Here is a 16,286-nt window from a genome sequence, read left to right as displayed (position 1 = left end):
ACCCCATTGGCTACCTCCGCAAACTCCATAATTAACCCTTTCGCAGCCTCACTTCCCGACACTAGCGCGACAAATGCCCGCGAGGGCTCCCTTCTCCTGTCAATTGCTTCGCGTAGCCACCTCCCTCCTTCCCTCCCTCTCCACCCACCCCGGTCAGTCGGTATTTTCCCTTCCCTTATCTGCAGCCGCCTTAGCCGCCACCCTCTCGACGCGCAGAAGCAACAAACGCCAGCGCGAGGCGGGGCTAGTTTCCAGGAAGTGACGTAGGGCGCAAGGCAGAAGTCACGTGCTCGGCGCCCGTGTGTTTCCTGGCTGGTGGGGGAGGGGTTTGGACAAGATGGCCGGATCCACAGGTCTGTGTTGAGAGGAAGGCGGGGGGCGCCTTGGAAGGGCTGGCGGGGGGCTTTCGCCGGGGAGGGGGGTTCTCTCCCTAGAGACCCCGGTGGCGGGTCCCCGGCGCGGCTCATTCCGTGGAGAGCGGTCGGCGCCAGCGAAGCCGGGCCAAGGTTCCGGCGCCGGCGGGAGAGGAGGGCGGGGAGGCCGCGGGGGTTGGCGCTGGGGCCGGAGTCTTCCTCTTGGTGCTGCAAGGGATGCGGGGAGGAGACGCCTGCGGGGCTGGCAGAGGCAGGCGGTGCAGCCGGGAGGTGGGGAGGCCGAGGCAGCTTTCCGCTCCTGGGGTCGGTTTTTGTTCAGGGGAAGGTGGAATTCGGGGTCTTCGGACCTCCTTCTCACGCTCGGGTTGGGTTTGGGTGAGAGGAAATGTGGCGTTTCTTGAGTCTCTCTTCCGCCCTCCCCCCGCAACGTAATACTGATAAATATTCCCCTTCTCTTCGAAAACGAAGCCGACCCCAGTGGCATTTAGGTGGCTTTTAATATCGCCGATTCCGAAGTGCAGGCGTTGCTGGTTGCTGAGGGTAGGACAGATACGTTCAACAAAAAGCACACAAAGTGTGTATGGGGGCGTGTAATTAAGTTCTGTCTTGGTCTTTTTGCTGATGAGGTCCGTTGTTAATCTTGCGTATGAATTTTTGTTACTGGCACGCTTCCCTCCTTTCCCGGTTGTGATCTTGTCGAAGTATTTCCAGCAAAACTCCAGAAGGAAATTAGCGATGAGCTTTGAGGCTTTGTATTGAATTTACTTTCTGTTTATTTTAATCGTATTGCTGAGGCAGTAGGCTAAGGGAAACCAAAACCTTTAATACTTGGACCTTACAGTTCCCGTTTTCCTGACCTTCTTTTTCTTTTCCTCCCTACATCCCCTTTTATCCCAATCCCATTTCTTGTCTTTTTTGTATACTGCCCACTTTTCAGCATCCCCACTTTCCTAATTCCCCGCACCCTTCTTCCCACTTTCAGTTTATTCTAGTTCCTACCACAATTTTTCAATACTGTGTCTCAATTCTCCCCACTTCTCATAAAATGGTAGAAATGCAAATGTTTATCAGTCTTCCAGTTCATGCGGTTATTGGTGAAGTGGAAATATTGCAGCTGAGTAGTGCTTATGAACGAGGGGTGGCAGTTATTCAAAATTAATGTGAAGTAAAATCCATAACTTATACTATGGATTATGTTACAAAGTTCATTTGAGATTTAAACATGTCAAATTATTTGGCATGTTGTCCTTGAAGTCTGTTGTTGATCATAGATGGTGTTACCAAAGAATTTTACTTGAAAATAATAACCTTTAATAATTCTTTAATAACCTGGGTCTACTTGCTTGAACTGTAATTATCTTCCTTTTCATCGTTGGCAATATGTTTCTCACCTGGATCTTTCACAGCACTGATAGGTACTGAATTTGAAAGGGTATTTAAATAATTTTGACTTTGTGTTCCTGTATTCCAGCCTTTTATTTAAACACCATTAATAGGTGATTGTTGAATAGGTGTGCTGAATAAACTGTAAATAATTTTAAACCTGGAAGCTGTGCATATTGTTCAATTATCTTGAAAAGGCATTTTCTTTCAGATTCACAACATGTATATCTATTAGTCTAATTATTTTTAATTGTGTTACAGCCACATAGGAATTAGCCAAATAAAGCCATACATTAATAAAAATTAAAACTTCTTAATAATATCAAACCCACCCATAGCCCTGTTTTAACATTTGTCACAAAATACCTTCATAAGTCAGGCTTGATGGGTGGAGTTTCAAACCTAGTGGGGGAACACTTGCTTGATCTTAATATTCTGTGATGGGACACAGAATACAAGCTGCTAAGACAGTCGGTCCCAAACCATTTAGTGGTTTAAAGATCAAAACCAGTTCTACTGGGAAATACATTGTACATACTTATGGCTCTCTGTGTGGAGCAGGTTGCTATGCACAGATCTGGTTAATATTACAACTCACTTTTTCAACTTTATATGTTGTGCTTTCCCAATAATCATGAAATCTGGATTTAAAAGTATTGTTAGCATGAACATAATTGCTGTTTTGCATTGAAGTTCTTGAGTGACAATCAAAATATAGGATGTCGTATTGGATCCCATGATCTTCAGTTACCTGTATTTGTGCCAACGCAGAAAAAACAGAATAAGCAGTACAGTATTTCTATGTCCAGACATATGACTGCTTGGCTGTTTTTACTCGTTTAATAAATGCAGTCAACAATACATCCAACAGTATTTTAAATAGCAACTCCTTTCAGTTATTTTTTACTGATGAAATACAAAACATAAACTGATACATAATTTATTTTTTCCATTAAACATTTACAACTTATTTATAACAAAACTATTCAGAATTTTGCCAGAGTTTGCTGCAATTCAGGCCAGAATTTTGTTTTTAGCAGCATGTCTTTCCATGAAAACTAGGGTGTTGTAGGATAGTCTCTGGGCATCACTGACATGCCTTTCTTAATTTGTCCATTAACCATAAACTGCCTTGCATAGCTCCCATCAAACTTCATACAAAAACAGTTTCCAAGCTGTGTTCTCTTAAGGGAACCGTAAGCTTCTGCAGCAAATGTAAACAGCTAATGAGAGTTCATTTCATACTCTCATTATGAATCTGCCTCTGGGCGAGGAAAAGCTCCTTTCAAAGATAACACTCAGCACAGAAAATCCACTAATTTGGGGTTATTATTTTAATTTACTAAATCTTTATTGGCACATTTTCGAAGCAAAAGGAAGAACAAGCAAGTATAGGTCCTCTGCATGGAGAAGATGGAGAAATGCTATAGGGTCACAGAGAGAAGGCAGAATTGCTTAACACCTGCTTTGCCTCTGTCTTCACCCAAAAGGAAAGCAATGACCAACCCGGTGATAACAGAATAAACAATGCAAGGAGGGAGCTGCAGCCCAAGATAGGAAAAGAGTGGCAAGGGAACACTTAGTTACTAAATGAATTCAAATCTCCAGTGCTTGATGGGCTGCACTCAAGGGTAATAAAAGAGCTTGCAGATGTGATCTCCAAGTCTCTGCCTATAATAATTGAGAAATTTGTAGAACAGGTGAGGTCTCTGCAGATTCTCCCCATCTTCAAAAATGTGAGAAAAGAAGACCTGGTATATAGATAGCAGTAAAGGGTTGGTCTGTGAGAATTTAAGAAATAGTGCTTTGATTACTAAGACTTTGCATGGGTTTCTATAAACAAGTCATGCCAGACAGAGTTAAAAGTGTGGTTGATCATGAGAATGGTGGGGGCATAGTGTATCTTGTTTTCAGTAAGGCTTTTGACATAGTGCCCCATAATATTCTTGCAGGGAAGTTGGTGGATTGTGGACTGGATTGGGTGACTGTTAGGTGGATTTGTAGCTGGTTGACTGAGTGAACCCAAATGGTTCCTCATCTTGGGAAAAAAGTGAAAAGTGGGATGCAGCAGCATTGTTCAGTGTCTTTATAAATGACTTGGATGAAGGAATTGAGGGGATGCTCATCAAATTTGTAGATGACACCAAACTGGGATGGGTAGCTGCAGAAGACAGAATCAGGACTCAAGATAATCTTAACAGATTAGAGAACTGGGCCAAAACTAACAAAATGAATTTCAACAGGGACAAATGCTATGTTCTACAATTAGGCAGCAAGAACCAGCTGCACAAATATAAGATAGGGGAGTCCTGGCTTGCCAGTAGTGCATGTGAAATAGATGACAAACTTAATAGGAATCCACAGTGTGATGAAGTAGCAAAAGAAGTATAGTGGCCAGATCAAGGCAAGTCACAATACCACACTATTTTGCCTTGGTCAGACCACACCTAGAAGACCATGGCCAGTTCTGGGTGCCAGATTTAAGAAGGATATTGACAAACTGGTAGGTGGACAAAGTAGGGCAACCAAGATTACCACAGGTCTGGAAACTCAGCCATATGAGGAATGGTTGAGGGAGTTGGGTATGTTTAGCCTGGAAAAGAGGAGACTGAGAGGAGAGATGATAGGCATCTTCACATATTGAAAGGGATACCACATGGAAGATGGGGGCAAACTTGTTTTCTCCTGCTCTGGAGGGTAGGACCTGAACCAATGGCTTCAAGTTACAAGAAGAGGGATTCTGACAAAACGCCAAGAAGAACTTTCTGACAGTAAGAGCTTTTTGACAGTACAACAGACTACCTTGAAAGGTGGTATACTCCCCTTCCTTGGAAGTTTTTGAGCAAAAGTTGTATGGCCACCTGTCATGGATGCTTTAGTTGAGATTCCTGCATTGCACGGTGTTGGACTAGATTACCCTTGGGGTACCTTCTACTCTATAATTCTATGTTTTCATTATGCACATGGATATAATATTTAATGCTGCAGTTAGGGGAGGTAATTATTGGTCCAAAAGGGGGGTATTTTTGTAGTCACCTGAGCATGTAGCTAATCATGCAGAAAGAAATGGTTCTGGCCTTTATCAGATGCTAAATGTAGTTTTGCATGTTTAGAAATATCTGTTCTTCTTTGTACAATAACACTGTACAGAATGTGAGTCTGAGGCTGCACAGCAATACAGACAAATGTTTTGTGTATTATCCAAATGTTCACCGTTTGGTAATGGTGATATGGTTCTATACAAACAAAGGTAGTGAGCAGCTACAGCATGTGAGCAATTTAAAAATTTAGTCTGCAATACATTGCTGTATTGTGAGGGGTTCTAATTCAAAAACTGTTTTCCATGGCAACCATTGGGCATTCTTAATCTTAGCTGGAAACTATAGCAGGGCACTTATGGAAAGGAGATCTTTTGGTGTGTAAGGGGAAACTGCTTATTGGCTAGTGTAAAGCATGCTTTTGGTTGTGTGTATGCTCAAGCTGATTTTAGTCATATGTCCTGGAGTGAGTGCATAGGGAATTACTGCTTTGCTTATAGTGGGGCAAATCCTGGTTTATTTAACTTCCCTTTTTCTTTTAAAGCCAAATATATTTGTAGTCCTGCTTGAAGCAGAGTGCGGTGGGGAAGCTTTAACTCTAAGAATGAAAAATGGCCAGTAATGGTGATAACCTTCCCATGGTTAGGATTTCCTGCTCTGTTTTTTTGTAATTATAAAAGGCAACCACTTTATTGGAATCTACAGTGTATTCCTTTACAGGTTGTGTGATATCACAGTATGGCATAGGTCAACTCATTATCTCCCATTGCTGTATTTCAGCATAATGAATACACATTTAGATCTCCAGCATCTCTGGTATTTAGAAATCTTGAAGATATTATCTGTTAAAATCCCTTAGCACTTTTCTCTCCCAAAATAGCCACCTGAGCATGCTTGTGGTCAAAGCAACTTAGGGCAGGCATTGCATGCTTGCATAATTGTTCGACCTATGCAAGGGATCAGATATGTACAAACCTGCTTTAGTAACCTGATACAGTTGTTTGAGCTGCCAGTACAGTTTGTGGATTTGGATCATATTTTGAAATGCATCCTTTTATTTGTAGGAAAATGGTGTATTGTGAATTTGCTTCTCTAATCCTTTTCATACAACCAGTCCTCCGCTAGAAATGAATGCTTTCCTGTATTCTTATTTTTGTTATGAAATAGGAAGTAACTGATTTCTACTCTGAACTGTTGTTTAGTTAGACAATTGCAAAGAGCAATATTTCTTAAATGCCTTCTAGTTCTGAAGTTCATCTCAATTAGAATTTGTGTGCACAATATTCTTATTTAATATGCAGTATGTGTGACTAGGACCAGTTCAAATGATGATATTGGCTTTATAATAAAAGATAACGAACAATATCATTGATTTTCTGTAAATTGTTGTGAGACATATAGTGAAAAGCAGGATTAAGTGCTAAACAAACAAGCCCGTACCCCATGCACTGAGCCCCTTTGTTCATCCGTTTGCAATGTAAGCAATCAAACCAGGAAGCACCTAATGAACCATAGTGCCCTCGGAAACTAGGCTTACGAGCTTTGGAACAAGCTAAGACAATTAACCCACTTAAAGTATGGTTTAATATTCTAGCTTGTTTCAAATGTGGTGACCATAATTTTTTCGGTTTGCTTATGCTGCAGAGGGAGGAGCAAATAAGCTGAGTGTTTGGGCAAAGACTCATATTTATTACTACTATAATAATTATATATTTATTTATATCCCACCTTTTCCTCTAATGGTACTCAAGATGACTTACAGCTAAAAATAAGAGCCGCTTATTTCATCTTAAACTCATAAAGGATTGTCTGAATGTAACCAGTATTCCACAGAGAAGTAATGACTGAGTAGTGCTTACTGTTGTAACGCTGAGGTAACTGTCATATATTAAAACTTACTTTCTGAAGCAGAAAATTGATGAACTAAATGGTGAAAATTATGGCTGTATATGACTTCCAGATATGAAATTTGATCATTTAATTTAGACTGTCACTTTAAAAAAAAACAACCATAAGAAAATCAAATCTGCATCCAAATAATTTGATGTTGCTGAGGAATTTAAGATTCCAAGTTGTATGATACTTCATAAGTGGAAATAAGTTTGTTTTTCACATTGGTTGCAATTCAATATGTATATCAGTAAAATGTGTTATATGCATAAATTCTCAGGTGTGGATTTTTTAGTTGGCTCAACCAGGCTTTCATACTAAGACGTGACAAGAGATCAGCTGTGATTTTGAACATTGCTATTTACATTGCTTTACTTTTTTTCAAATAGTTAAAGTCCCTCGTAATTTTCGCTTGTTGGAAGAACTTGAAGAAGGTCAGAAAGGAGTAGGAGATGGTACAGTAAGCTGGGGCCTCGAAGATGACGAAGACATGACACTTACAAGGTGGACGGGCATGATTATTGGACCACCAAGGGTCAGTACTATAAGTTAAATCTTCATTTAGCGGAACTTTTCAGACATTTGCAATGCATGGTTGTTAGCTATGGGTTATGCTATGGGGTGAATCAACTAAGTCAAAGAGTAGACTCATCAATTTCAGGGGATTATTCTGAGTACTATATAACTTAATTGGATTCAGCCCAAAGATTGATGAATATCATAATTCAATTAGGAATCTTATAAGCTATAACAGAAGTTAGCCCTATAGCTAACCTTGCTTTTTCACAATTGGTAACAATCATAGAAAGGTGTGGAATGGTTTCTTATAGGCCCAGGTCAATATGGGGGCCACATAATTGTAACATTAAGGACAATGGTATTTTTTTTACATTTTATTGAATACTAACAAATCTCTATTCAGATGACAGTGTCTCATGGTGACTTCTGCTCAAGTTGAACTGTTCCAAATCCATATTCAGTAGTATGCAATTGTGGCCCAGCACAGATGCATAGTTCTGTTGTGTGCATTCAAACAACACATTGATGATATTAGCTATCCCTCATTAAACAATAATTTCAGCTCTGCCAAGAAACAGTTTGGACCTTTAGAAACATGAGATGTTCTATTTTGGTTTTTAACTTATAAAATACCACTTCAGTGTGTGCCTGTTAGTCACACTGAGCTTATGGCACCAAATATTCTCCCTTCCTTTAGTTTTATGTGTGCTTGTGTGTGCAGGGATAACAAACAAAGTAACTTGATGTGGATGGTGACAATTGACATGGCTATCCAGTGTACACAGAGTTCTGTTGCCTTCCCCTCCTTTCCCTTTAAGACCTGCATGTTGGCAGCAGAGCCTGGTATCATGCTAGTCACATCTCATTTGTTTTGTATTATAACCCCAGGATCTACTCCCAACAGCTTAGTGTGAAAGAGATTCAGCCATTAATAAAGAACCCAGTATGCCCTAATGACATTCTGAACCTTTCAAATTTGTTTTCAGTACTGGAACTGAACTGAGCTCAGTTTTTAACACAAGTTCATGCCTGATTAGATTTCAGCAGCCTACTGTAGGTGGGAAAAGTATTTTTATTTTATTTTATGCTGTTAGGAGGCAGAAGCCTTTGCCAATCTATTGCAAATTAGCTAGAGATCGACCAGTTAAAGCCTGGTCTACCTTCTCTCCACCCCTTCCATAAGCCAACAATCGGCTCTGGCTTTCTCTTTGAACCTTGGCTTGAGAAGGTTGGAGTAGCAGCAACATCTGGATCACTTCAGGATACTGTGGCTTTTTGGCTTGGCTGCTCTTGCCATGCACTCCAAAGGCAGCCCCTACCCTTGCATTACCCCAGACACAATTAGTCTTTGAAAATCAGGTATCTGCATATTGTATGGCTGACATATTGCTAAAGGTGGCGCTGTGGGTAAAACCTCAGTGCCTAGGACTTGTCGATCGCATGGTCGGCGGTTCGAATCCCCGCGGCGGGGTGAGCTCCCGTCGTTCGATCCCAGCTCCTGCCCACCTAGCAGTTCGAAAGCACAATTAAGTGCAAGTAGATAAATAGGTACCGCTTTATAGCGGGAAGGTAAACGGCGTTCCGTGTGCTGCTCTGGTGCCAGTTCGCCGGAGCAGCTTTGTCACGCTGGCCACGTGACCCGGAAGTGTCTGCGGACAGCGCTGGCTCCCGGCCTCTAGAGTGAGATGAACACACAACCCTAGAGTCTGTCAAGACTGGCCCGTACGGGCAGGGGTACCTTTACCTTTACCTAATAGGAGTATTCTGGGCATCCAGGAATTGGACAGAAATATAATTGCTTTCTGCCCCTAGGCAAAGTTAAGATTGATTGTATTTCTTTGCCGCTTTACATTCAAATGAATCGCAAAGTGGCTTACAAACAATTAATATCAATAACATAATAGAGCATAATAGAACAACATAAGTACAGCATAAATCATATAAAATAATTATCAAACCAATATACCATTACAGTCTATACAGCACTATTAACAAAGCAGCAACTAAAAAATAAGGTAAACATCACAATTACAGCAAAAGTCATATGATTAACAAATCAATTTGTCGTTTATAATCTATAAATAGCAGCTAAAAAATAAGCTAAGCACTGTTAAGTTCATACACAGACTCTCCACACCCCTATGACTCATAGTATTGCATTCTATTCAGTTCATTAAAATAAACACAATGCCTGTTGCTAAGCCAGCTCAGCTAGATGCTGCACTTGATGGGGTTTTCGGTTAGTGAGCCATGGTGCAGATGGTGGTTTTTCGGACCTACCACTGGTGGTAAGGTGGAAGTTGGCTTTGGGTAGCCCACCCAGGCGCCTTTAGTAAGAAAACGGGTTAGATTACCTGACTGGTTCAGCCATTTGGTATGAATGGTAGCCTTGAAAATAGGGCTATGCCTGCAGTAACTTGTTTTACTGGCTTCCGTGATTCTAGCATAGAGTATATACCAAGTTTTCTGGATAGCAAAGAATAGGGTTAGAAAAACTTAATCTTCGCACAGTTACACACAAAATTGTATGATCTGCCACAATTTTTCAGACATAGCTAGATGCTGAGCTTTCTCTTGTAGATTCAACCTGCATTATACTTTGGCCAAATGTGTGTCTTTTTATTTTTTATTAATCTGCCAGTTTTGCAAACAGAGGGCTTCTTCACTTGTGTTTCTCCTTAGGATGTTCTTATCTTCTGGCACTTGCACTTCATTTTCTTCAATTCCTGAGGAATTGGAGTGAACTCTTCTCTCCTCACCCTCATATAGTTTTCAGTGCATATGTGTGTTTCTAGGTAGCACGGGGTGGGGGGGGACATACCCAAGGAGTAAAATACAAGAAATCATGGGAACATTGGTAGGAAGAGGTCATGGTGAACTGCAAATTTGGAGGAAGCTGCTATAAGCCAAGAGTAGAATTCTGAGCAAAGATAGAGAGGATTTGGTACTAATATTAGGACTGGTTTCCTTTTATTTTAGTTTTGAAGATCATTTATAAAATTAGCAGCATTGTTGTGGAGCAGCATCAATCATTGTTTCTGCTTCAGCATCACACATACTGAATGTCTTAAAGTTAGTATCAATTTGAATTTGTTTTGATCCCATTTTACTGTAGTTGCGTTAATTATATGTAGAGACTGAGAGCAGCTAGGGCAAGGCAATTCTAGTTCTGTTTCCCCAAAACTGACCTGTCAATGTGCTTACTTAAACATCTTTGACACAGTAGTCAAAGCTTAGGCAAATCTGTCTTTTCTGAGAAAAGGGGATCCCAGCAATGATAGGATTTGAGGGTGTTCTGGTCAGTGTTGTGGAAGGAATAGTAAATATTCCTGGAACTCAGTCTAAATCTAGCTAAATGGTAAGAAGCAGTCTGGGTAAGTGATGAGAAATTATATACTAAAATTCTGTGGGCAGCTTCTGCCTTCTCTGAAGATGAAGGGATACGGCATCTATGGGATAGGGAAAGGTTTTAATTTAGTTAGTTTGGATGGTCACTGAGCACTGAGCCCAGTAGGTTTTTGAGCAGCGGTAGTGACTCTCGGGCCCTCCAAGACTCTCTGGACATTGGAACCTTCCCTTGTCCACATCCCTCACCAACACTTCTTGTGTGCTTCTCAAGTGCTGTTGCCTGAGGGGGGGATGTATGTTTGAATTGTGATAATGGCTCTTGCTTGCCTGGATAGAGGTTGGTGTTTGGGTGTGTAGAAAGCTGACTTTTGCATGGCTGAAATGTAATCTACTGAAAGGGGTAACGAGTCACAGCCACTGCTCTGCTGACCTTTGCCTACATTCCCACTCAGTTTTGCATCTGGGTGCATGCACCATTGACATGTTGCCTGCCTCCCAAGGTTGCCCATGAGAGAATGTGGCCTTCATGGAGAGAGAGGTTCTCCACCCCAATGTAGAACATTCATGAAGGGAATTCTCAAATCTATATTGTCTCTCCCCCGGCAAAAAAAAACTACGGTATATGCAGTTTCATTTAAAACAGTTCTGTTTCACCTTCCTATTGCGAAGCCTTCAAGGTGACCTATAAAAATTCAAATGCAACCATAATGGAACCCACAACAAAATTACCATTTATGAATTATACCCAGTTGTGCCTGTCTATGTGTGGAATGCTTGCCCAACAGGACTTCCTCATTCTTGCATTCCTCCTGCAGCCTCTCACACTTCCATTTCGCTGCTGCTGCTGCTTGTTTCAGTTTTTAAGCAATCAAGATGAAATTGCACTGTCTGATTACTAGAGTGACCCCTGGTCACAATTTTCCCAGATTAATTTGATATGCATATTTGTTCGGAGTGTTCAGTAATTTGAGTACTTCATCCACACTGAGATCAGAATGAGTCATAAGGTAGTTTTGACAATGCCATATAGTACACAATTCAGATTCTTCAGTAACTAATAAACTAGAACGTAATTTTAATTTTAATGATAAGCCACTTTACTCAGTGAAATAATAAAAGAGTTAAATATTGTTTTTAGGGCTGACAGGTGTTGTGAAGGAACCAACATTGTATTTCAGATCAGGGAGATGCCTTGAGTGGGGTCGTTGTGAACTAGGTATGTATATACAGGCCCAGGATCCACAAGGCTACTGCAACACATGTGGAAAGTAGGAGGAGATAGCTTCTCATATGTGTAAGGGAAGAAGCTTCTTAATTGCATGGGTGATGTTTTTTGGAAGGTCTTTCCACTATTATGGGTATTGGGCTTCTTTACTCAAGCACAGTTCAGTTTGGAAAGCAAGCGTGATTACCTTCCTCTTTATCTCAGCAACTACTAGATGCAGAAGCCTATGAAGCCTATCCTAAGTTCTGTCGCTTCCTTCCTCTCAATTTTGGTTTGTTGCAAAGTTCTGTTTGAGGTTATTGGCTGCCTTCTGCCACCTTTCTTCTGCGTTTACATGTATATATTTCTCACAGTTTCTCTATTAAAAATGGATCCTTTGAATGATGGTGGCATTGAGGTTGGTTGTTTTGTGAGTATTAAGGGGAAGATACATCTAGGTTTTTCATTTTATAAAAATCTTTGGGCAAGAAACCTGAAATAATGGTTACCAGGTGAAGGGGGAAATCTGCCATGAAATGATAACACCAGTTTCTTCTTGCTAAGCCTTAGTTAAGCTGAACTTCCTTTGTTGCTTTAGTATTATAAGATATTTATTTGTCCCAATCCTGCTAGTGTTATCTACGTATCTCTAGATGGCTGGAGAACTGGGGATATATACAAGCCATGTTCTTCAGGTAGTCTGCATTAAAATATTAAAATTTCACCAGTCAGCTGTTAGGAGAGAGCAGGAAGCTGAATTTACCTGCTACCCCTCTTTCCTGCCAAACAGCTGGTCAGCAGAATCTTACCAATTTTGAAACAGCTCTGCACACAATCCTTGAGATGGGGATGACTGACTTTGTTTCAGTATTGTTATTTGGAATGCATATTAGCTTTCAGTATGATTAATTCTTTTTTTCCCTCCTCTGTTTACTAGACAAATTACGAAAACAGAATATACAGCTTGAAAGTAGAGTGTGGGCCTAAATATCCAGAAGCACCTCCAACAGTTAGATTCGTAACTAAAATTAATATGAATGGAATAAATAATTCCAATGGAATGGTAAGATGGAATGCAAGATGATCAAGCCAGTTTATTTTTTGCAGAAAAGCTGTTAAGGATTCTGTTTCTTTTTTTGTAAATTGTGCTGTCATATTATGTGTTGGTGGTACCTATGGTCAAGGGGTTGCATCCACATTTAGTCATTTTTAGAGCAGACCCATTGAAATTAGTGAAACTTAAGTTTGTCATGATGACTTTGCCCCATTGATTTCAGTGGGGTTTATTCTGACCAAGTCTGGATCCATACCAAAGTTATAAAGTCACAGTAAAAACAAGAGGCTTAATCAATTTTATGTGGTGTGAAATAGTTAAAGGAATGGAAAGCATTTTTTAAAAATTGTGACTGCCAACATTATCAACTTCTTACATTAGTAAACATTTTGTGTATAGGAACGTGCCAAAGCCACAAATCTCTTTCTCTGTGTAGGAGATTCATCTAGGAAATGTGTAATGTTTGGCATGCCCTTGGGTCCATATATTATAATTTTACAATTGGAGCCATAATTTGGAGTACTGCAAATTAAAGGAAATCTATTCATCAATTATAGTTTGCCTTTGCTGTCATGTTAAATAATTAAATTTTACAAACTTAGTCCTTTTAGCTCCCATTTTTCTATTATGATCAATCCAACTAAAGCTGCAGAAGTTGCCCAGTGAAAATGACTCTTTGAGTCTCTCTCAGTCAAGTACAGGAATAAATTTAAAGCAACAGCACATCTGTTGTCTGTGCTTGCTCTGTATCAGTTGTGTTGGTTTCTCCCCCAGTTGAGTAGGCCATTGATTTCAGTGTAATGGACTGAAAATCCATTAAATGGGAGCTGTAGACTTGCAAGTAGGTTGCTGATTTGTGAGTGAACAGTCAGGTAAAAACTGAACTGATGAATCCCAAACAAACTTAAAGTTATATTGGAATTTTTTTAGGAAGAACTGTGATCTAGCTCTAAAATATTCTGTATGGATCAGGGGTGGCTAACATTTTTGGGGGTTTGTGTGTCATCCAAGGTCTACATTTGCTCTTGGCCAACACTCTGGAGGCTGAATGTCAGCAGGTGGTGTGGCTGCTCACACTCACACATGCATGCACAAATGTACAGGGCCCACTGCTCCTGTGGGTCTGATTCGTGCCATCTGATTGAGAAAGGGCTCTCTTGCCCCTTCCCTGCTCATCAGATGGTTGAGACTACTGTGAGACTGCTGGGGTGGGCAGAGAGGTTTACCCATCCTCTGCAGCCCCTTGTCACATTTATTTTTATTTTTAATTATGGACTTGGCAGTGTGGGGGACAGCGGCAGAAATTTACTTGGTGGCCAGTGGCTAGCCACCCTCAATACAGACCCTCTATAGAATGTCCTGTAGTATAAAAATTCATTGTGGAAGTACTGTGAGATCTTGACTGTTGTATATCCCAGACCTATAAACACATTTTCTGGGGTTGCTTTTTTTTCATGGCCTTTAGGGGTTTCATACATTCTTTACTTATTAAAGAAACAGTATTCTTTGTTACCTTGCTGATTCATCACAATAGTTTCTGTTTTATATTCCAACAGCTGCAAGTGTATATTCTAAGCTCCTTGAATTGTATCCAAACTCAAATTATTCATAAGAGACAGAATAGTTGGCCTGTTTTTCTAAGGATGAATTCATAGAGAGGTTAAATCGCTTCCGCACTATCCAATAATTAATTAGTTGATGCATGCTGACATTTACATGTTTCTGTTGACTATGTTGCTAAGCTAAAATGGTCAGTTTTTACTAACCTATCCATGAGATATGGCAAAACATTATTTTCACCTGCCTTCCTCCTCTTGAATTGTTTAACAGGAGATGCCAAATGTTTTGAAAACTTTCCCTGAATAGCTATAAAAACTAAAAAATCTTCAAAAGGAGCCACAAATTCTCATCCTTGACATTTGTATCCATAGTGGTTTATGATGAGTCACAGTGATAATTAAGGCCTCAATCCTACCACTTCTGTACTAGTGCAGCTAGTGTTAGCACCAGGCCATAAGAGCAGGTTGTCTGAAAACTCAATGCAAGCATGCTACTACAGTTATGGAATTGGTTATTTTATGTGCCTTACTTAAATGTACACTTTCTTTCCTTACAGGTGGATGCACGAAGCATACCAGTGTTAGCAAAATGGCAAAATTCTTATAGCATTAAAGTTGTACTTCAAGAGCTAAGGCGTCTAATGATGTCCAAAGAAAATATGAAGCTTCCACAACCTCCAGAAGGACAAACTTATAACAATTAATTTTAGCTGAATCCCAAACTTGTCTTAAACAACTTCTACTTATGTTTAATGTCTTGATTCAATCTCACAATGCAAACCACCCACACATTAAGAGTTTCTGCTGGTGTACGTGATCTGGACATTTGAAAGAATATATATATGTATATGTATGCCCCATATGTTTTCAGGCACAAGCAGAGAAAAAAAAAGGCAGCACAATTATTTTTCCTCTTTACCAAGGCACTATAATTTTAAGCATAAACCTGAAGTAGCCTAAAATTGGAGCTCCGGTGTTTCAAGACGAAAGCATGACAGGAAGTGTCAGGTTGCTGTGGAATAATGTTTCAGAAAACTTTTTCTCAAGAAGAAAAAATAAAAATGGCATGCTTTATCCATCTTGCTTTAGTAAAAGAGCTGCAGATAAAATTGTTTCAGTAGCAGGTACTGCAAATACCATTGCTCAACTTGTTTAATTTTTGCAAAGGTGTGGGTGCTGACTGCTAGTAGTGTCACAGAATACGGTCAGGATTGTTTTGATACTTGTATTTATAAAATGGGGAAATGATTTTCTTTTAAGCGGCTCCTGTGTGTTACATGTAATGGACATTGCAAATATTTGTTTACAGTCTTTGTTCTAATAAACCATGCATTTAAGTTTTAGTGAAGCAAAACAAAAAAGGAAAATAGGTGTATGGATATGTGATTGAGAATAAAATTAGTCTTCAAATGTAAATAAAATGTGGAAAGTATTTGAGGCTGTGCTTATCTCTCTGTTTAAGTTGTGCCAGTAGTACCTTGCAGCACTAAGAGGTCAGATGTTGCTCCTAATCTATGGCAGTGTTCCACTCACTTACTTTATATCTTAGGCTGTTGAAGTGATTTTAGCCAAGCCAGATCCTTAGTCTAGGCACAAGTTAGGTTCTACATGTGTAATACTTTTTAAGACAAAACACAAAATATTGATGACAGAATGGACATCCAGTTGTAACTTTACTGCTTTCATAACTGCTCATGCCCATGTATCTCATATTATTGCGATGCTTTATTGCTTTTTTTAAAAGCAGGTTTGCTATTAAAAACGATGGGTTATATTCCACAGTGTCACTTAGGTTGACACTACAACTTCTGTTAGTTGAATGGTTAGGGGAGCAATTTTGGGCTTGGTTAGGGACCCTCCAAATCAGATGTAGGGGGAACACATGAAGCGTCAGGGGGAAATCACTGAAAATTGCTT

The 16,286-nt window shown here is 40.0% G+C and overlaps 1 protein-coding gene across 2 annotated transcripts; it reads left to right on the top strand.

The window, feature by feature from the left end:
* The first annotated feature begins 225 nt into the window (after nt 1-225).
* Nucleotides 226-15,801, top strand: UBE2V2 (ubiquitin conjugating enzyme E2 V2). 2 transcript variants are annotated; one of them, XM_081013849.1, is made up of 4 exons: nt 226-353; nt 7,075-7,220; nt 12,694-12,819; nt 14,927-15,801. In XM_081013849.1, the coding sequence occupies exons 1-4, from the start codon at nt 338-340 to the stop codon at nt 15,071-15,073; spliced, it is 435 nt and encodes a 144-aa protein (XP_080869975.1). In that variant the 5' UTR covers nt 226-337; the 3' UTR covers nt 15,074-15,801. The 2 variants fall into 2 exon arrangements, with proteins under 2 accessions (XP_080869975.1, XP_080869976.1); XM_081013850.1 differs by lacking the exon at nt 226-353 and adding an exon at nt 6,645-6,669.
* Nucleotides 15,802-16,286: the final 485 nt, after the last annotated feature.

This window comes from Podarcis pityusensis, assembly GCF_964106645.2.
Source record: "Podarcis pityusensis genome assembly, chromosome: 7".
NCBI lineage: Eukaryota > Metazoa > Chordata > Lepidosauria > Squamata > Lacertidae > Podarcis > Podarcis pityusensis.
This window is presented reverse-complemented; position numbering and strand designations above follow the sequence as displayed.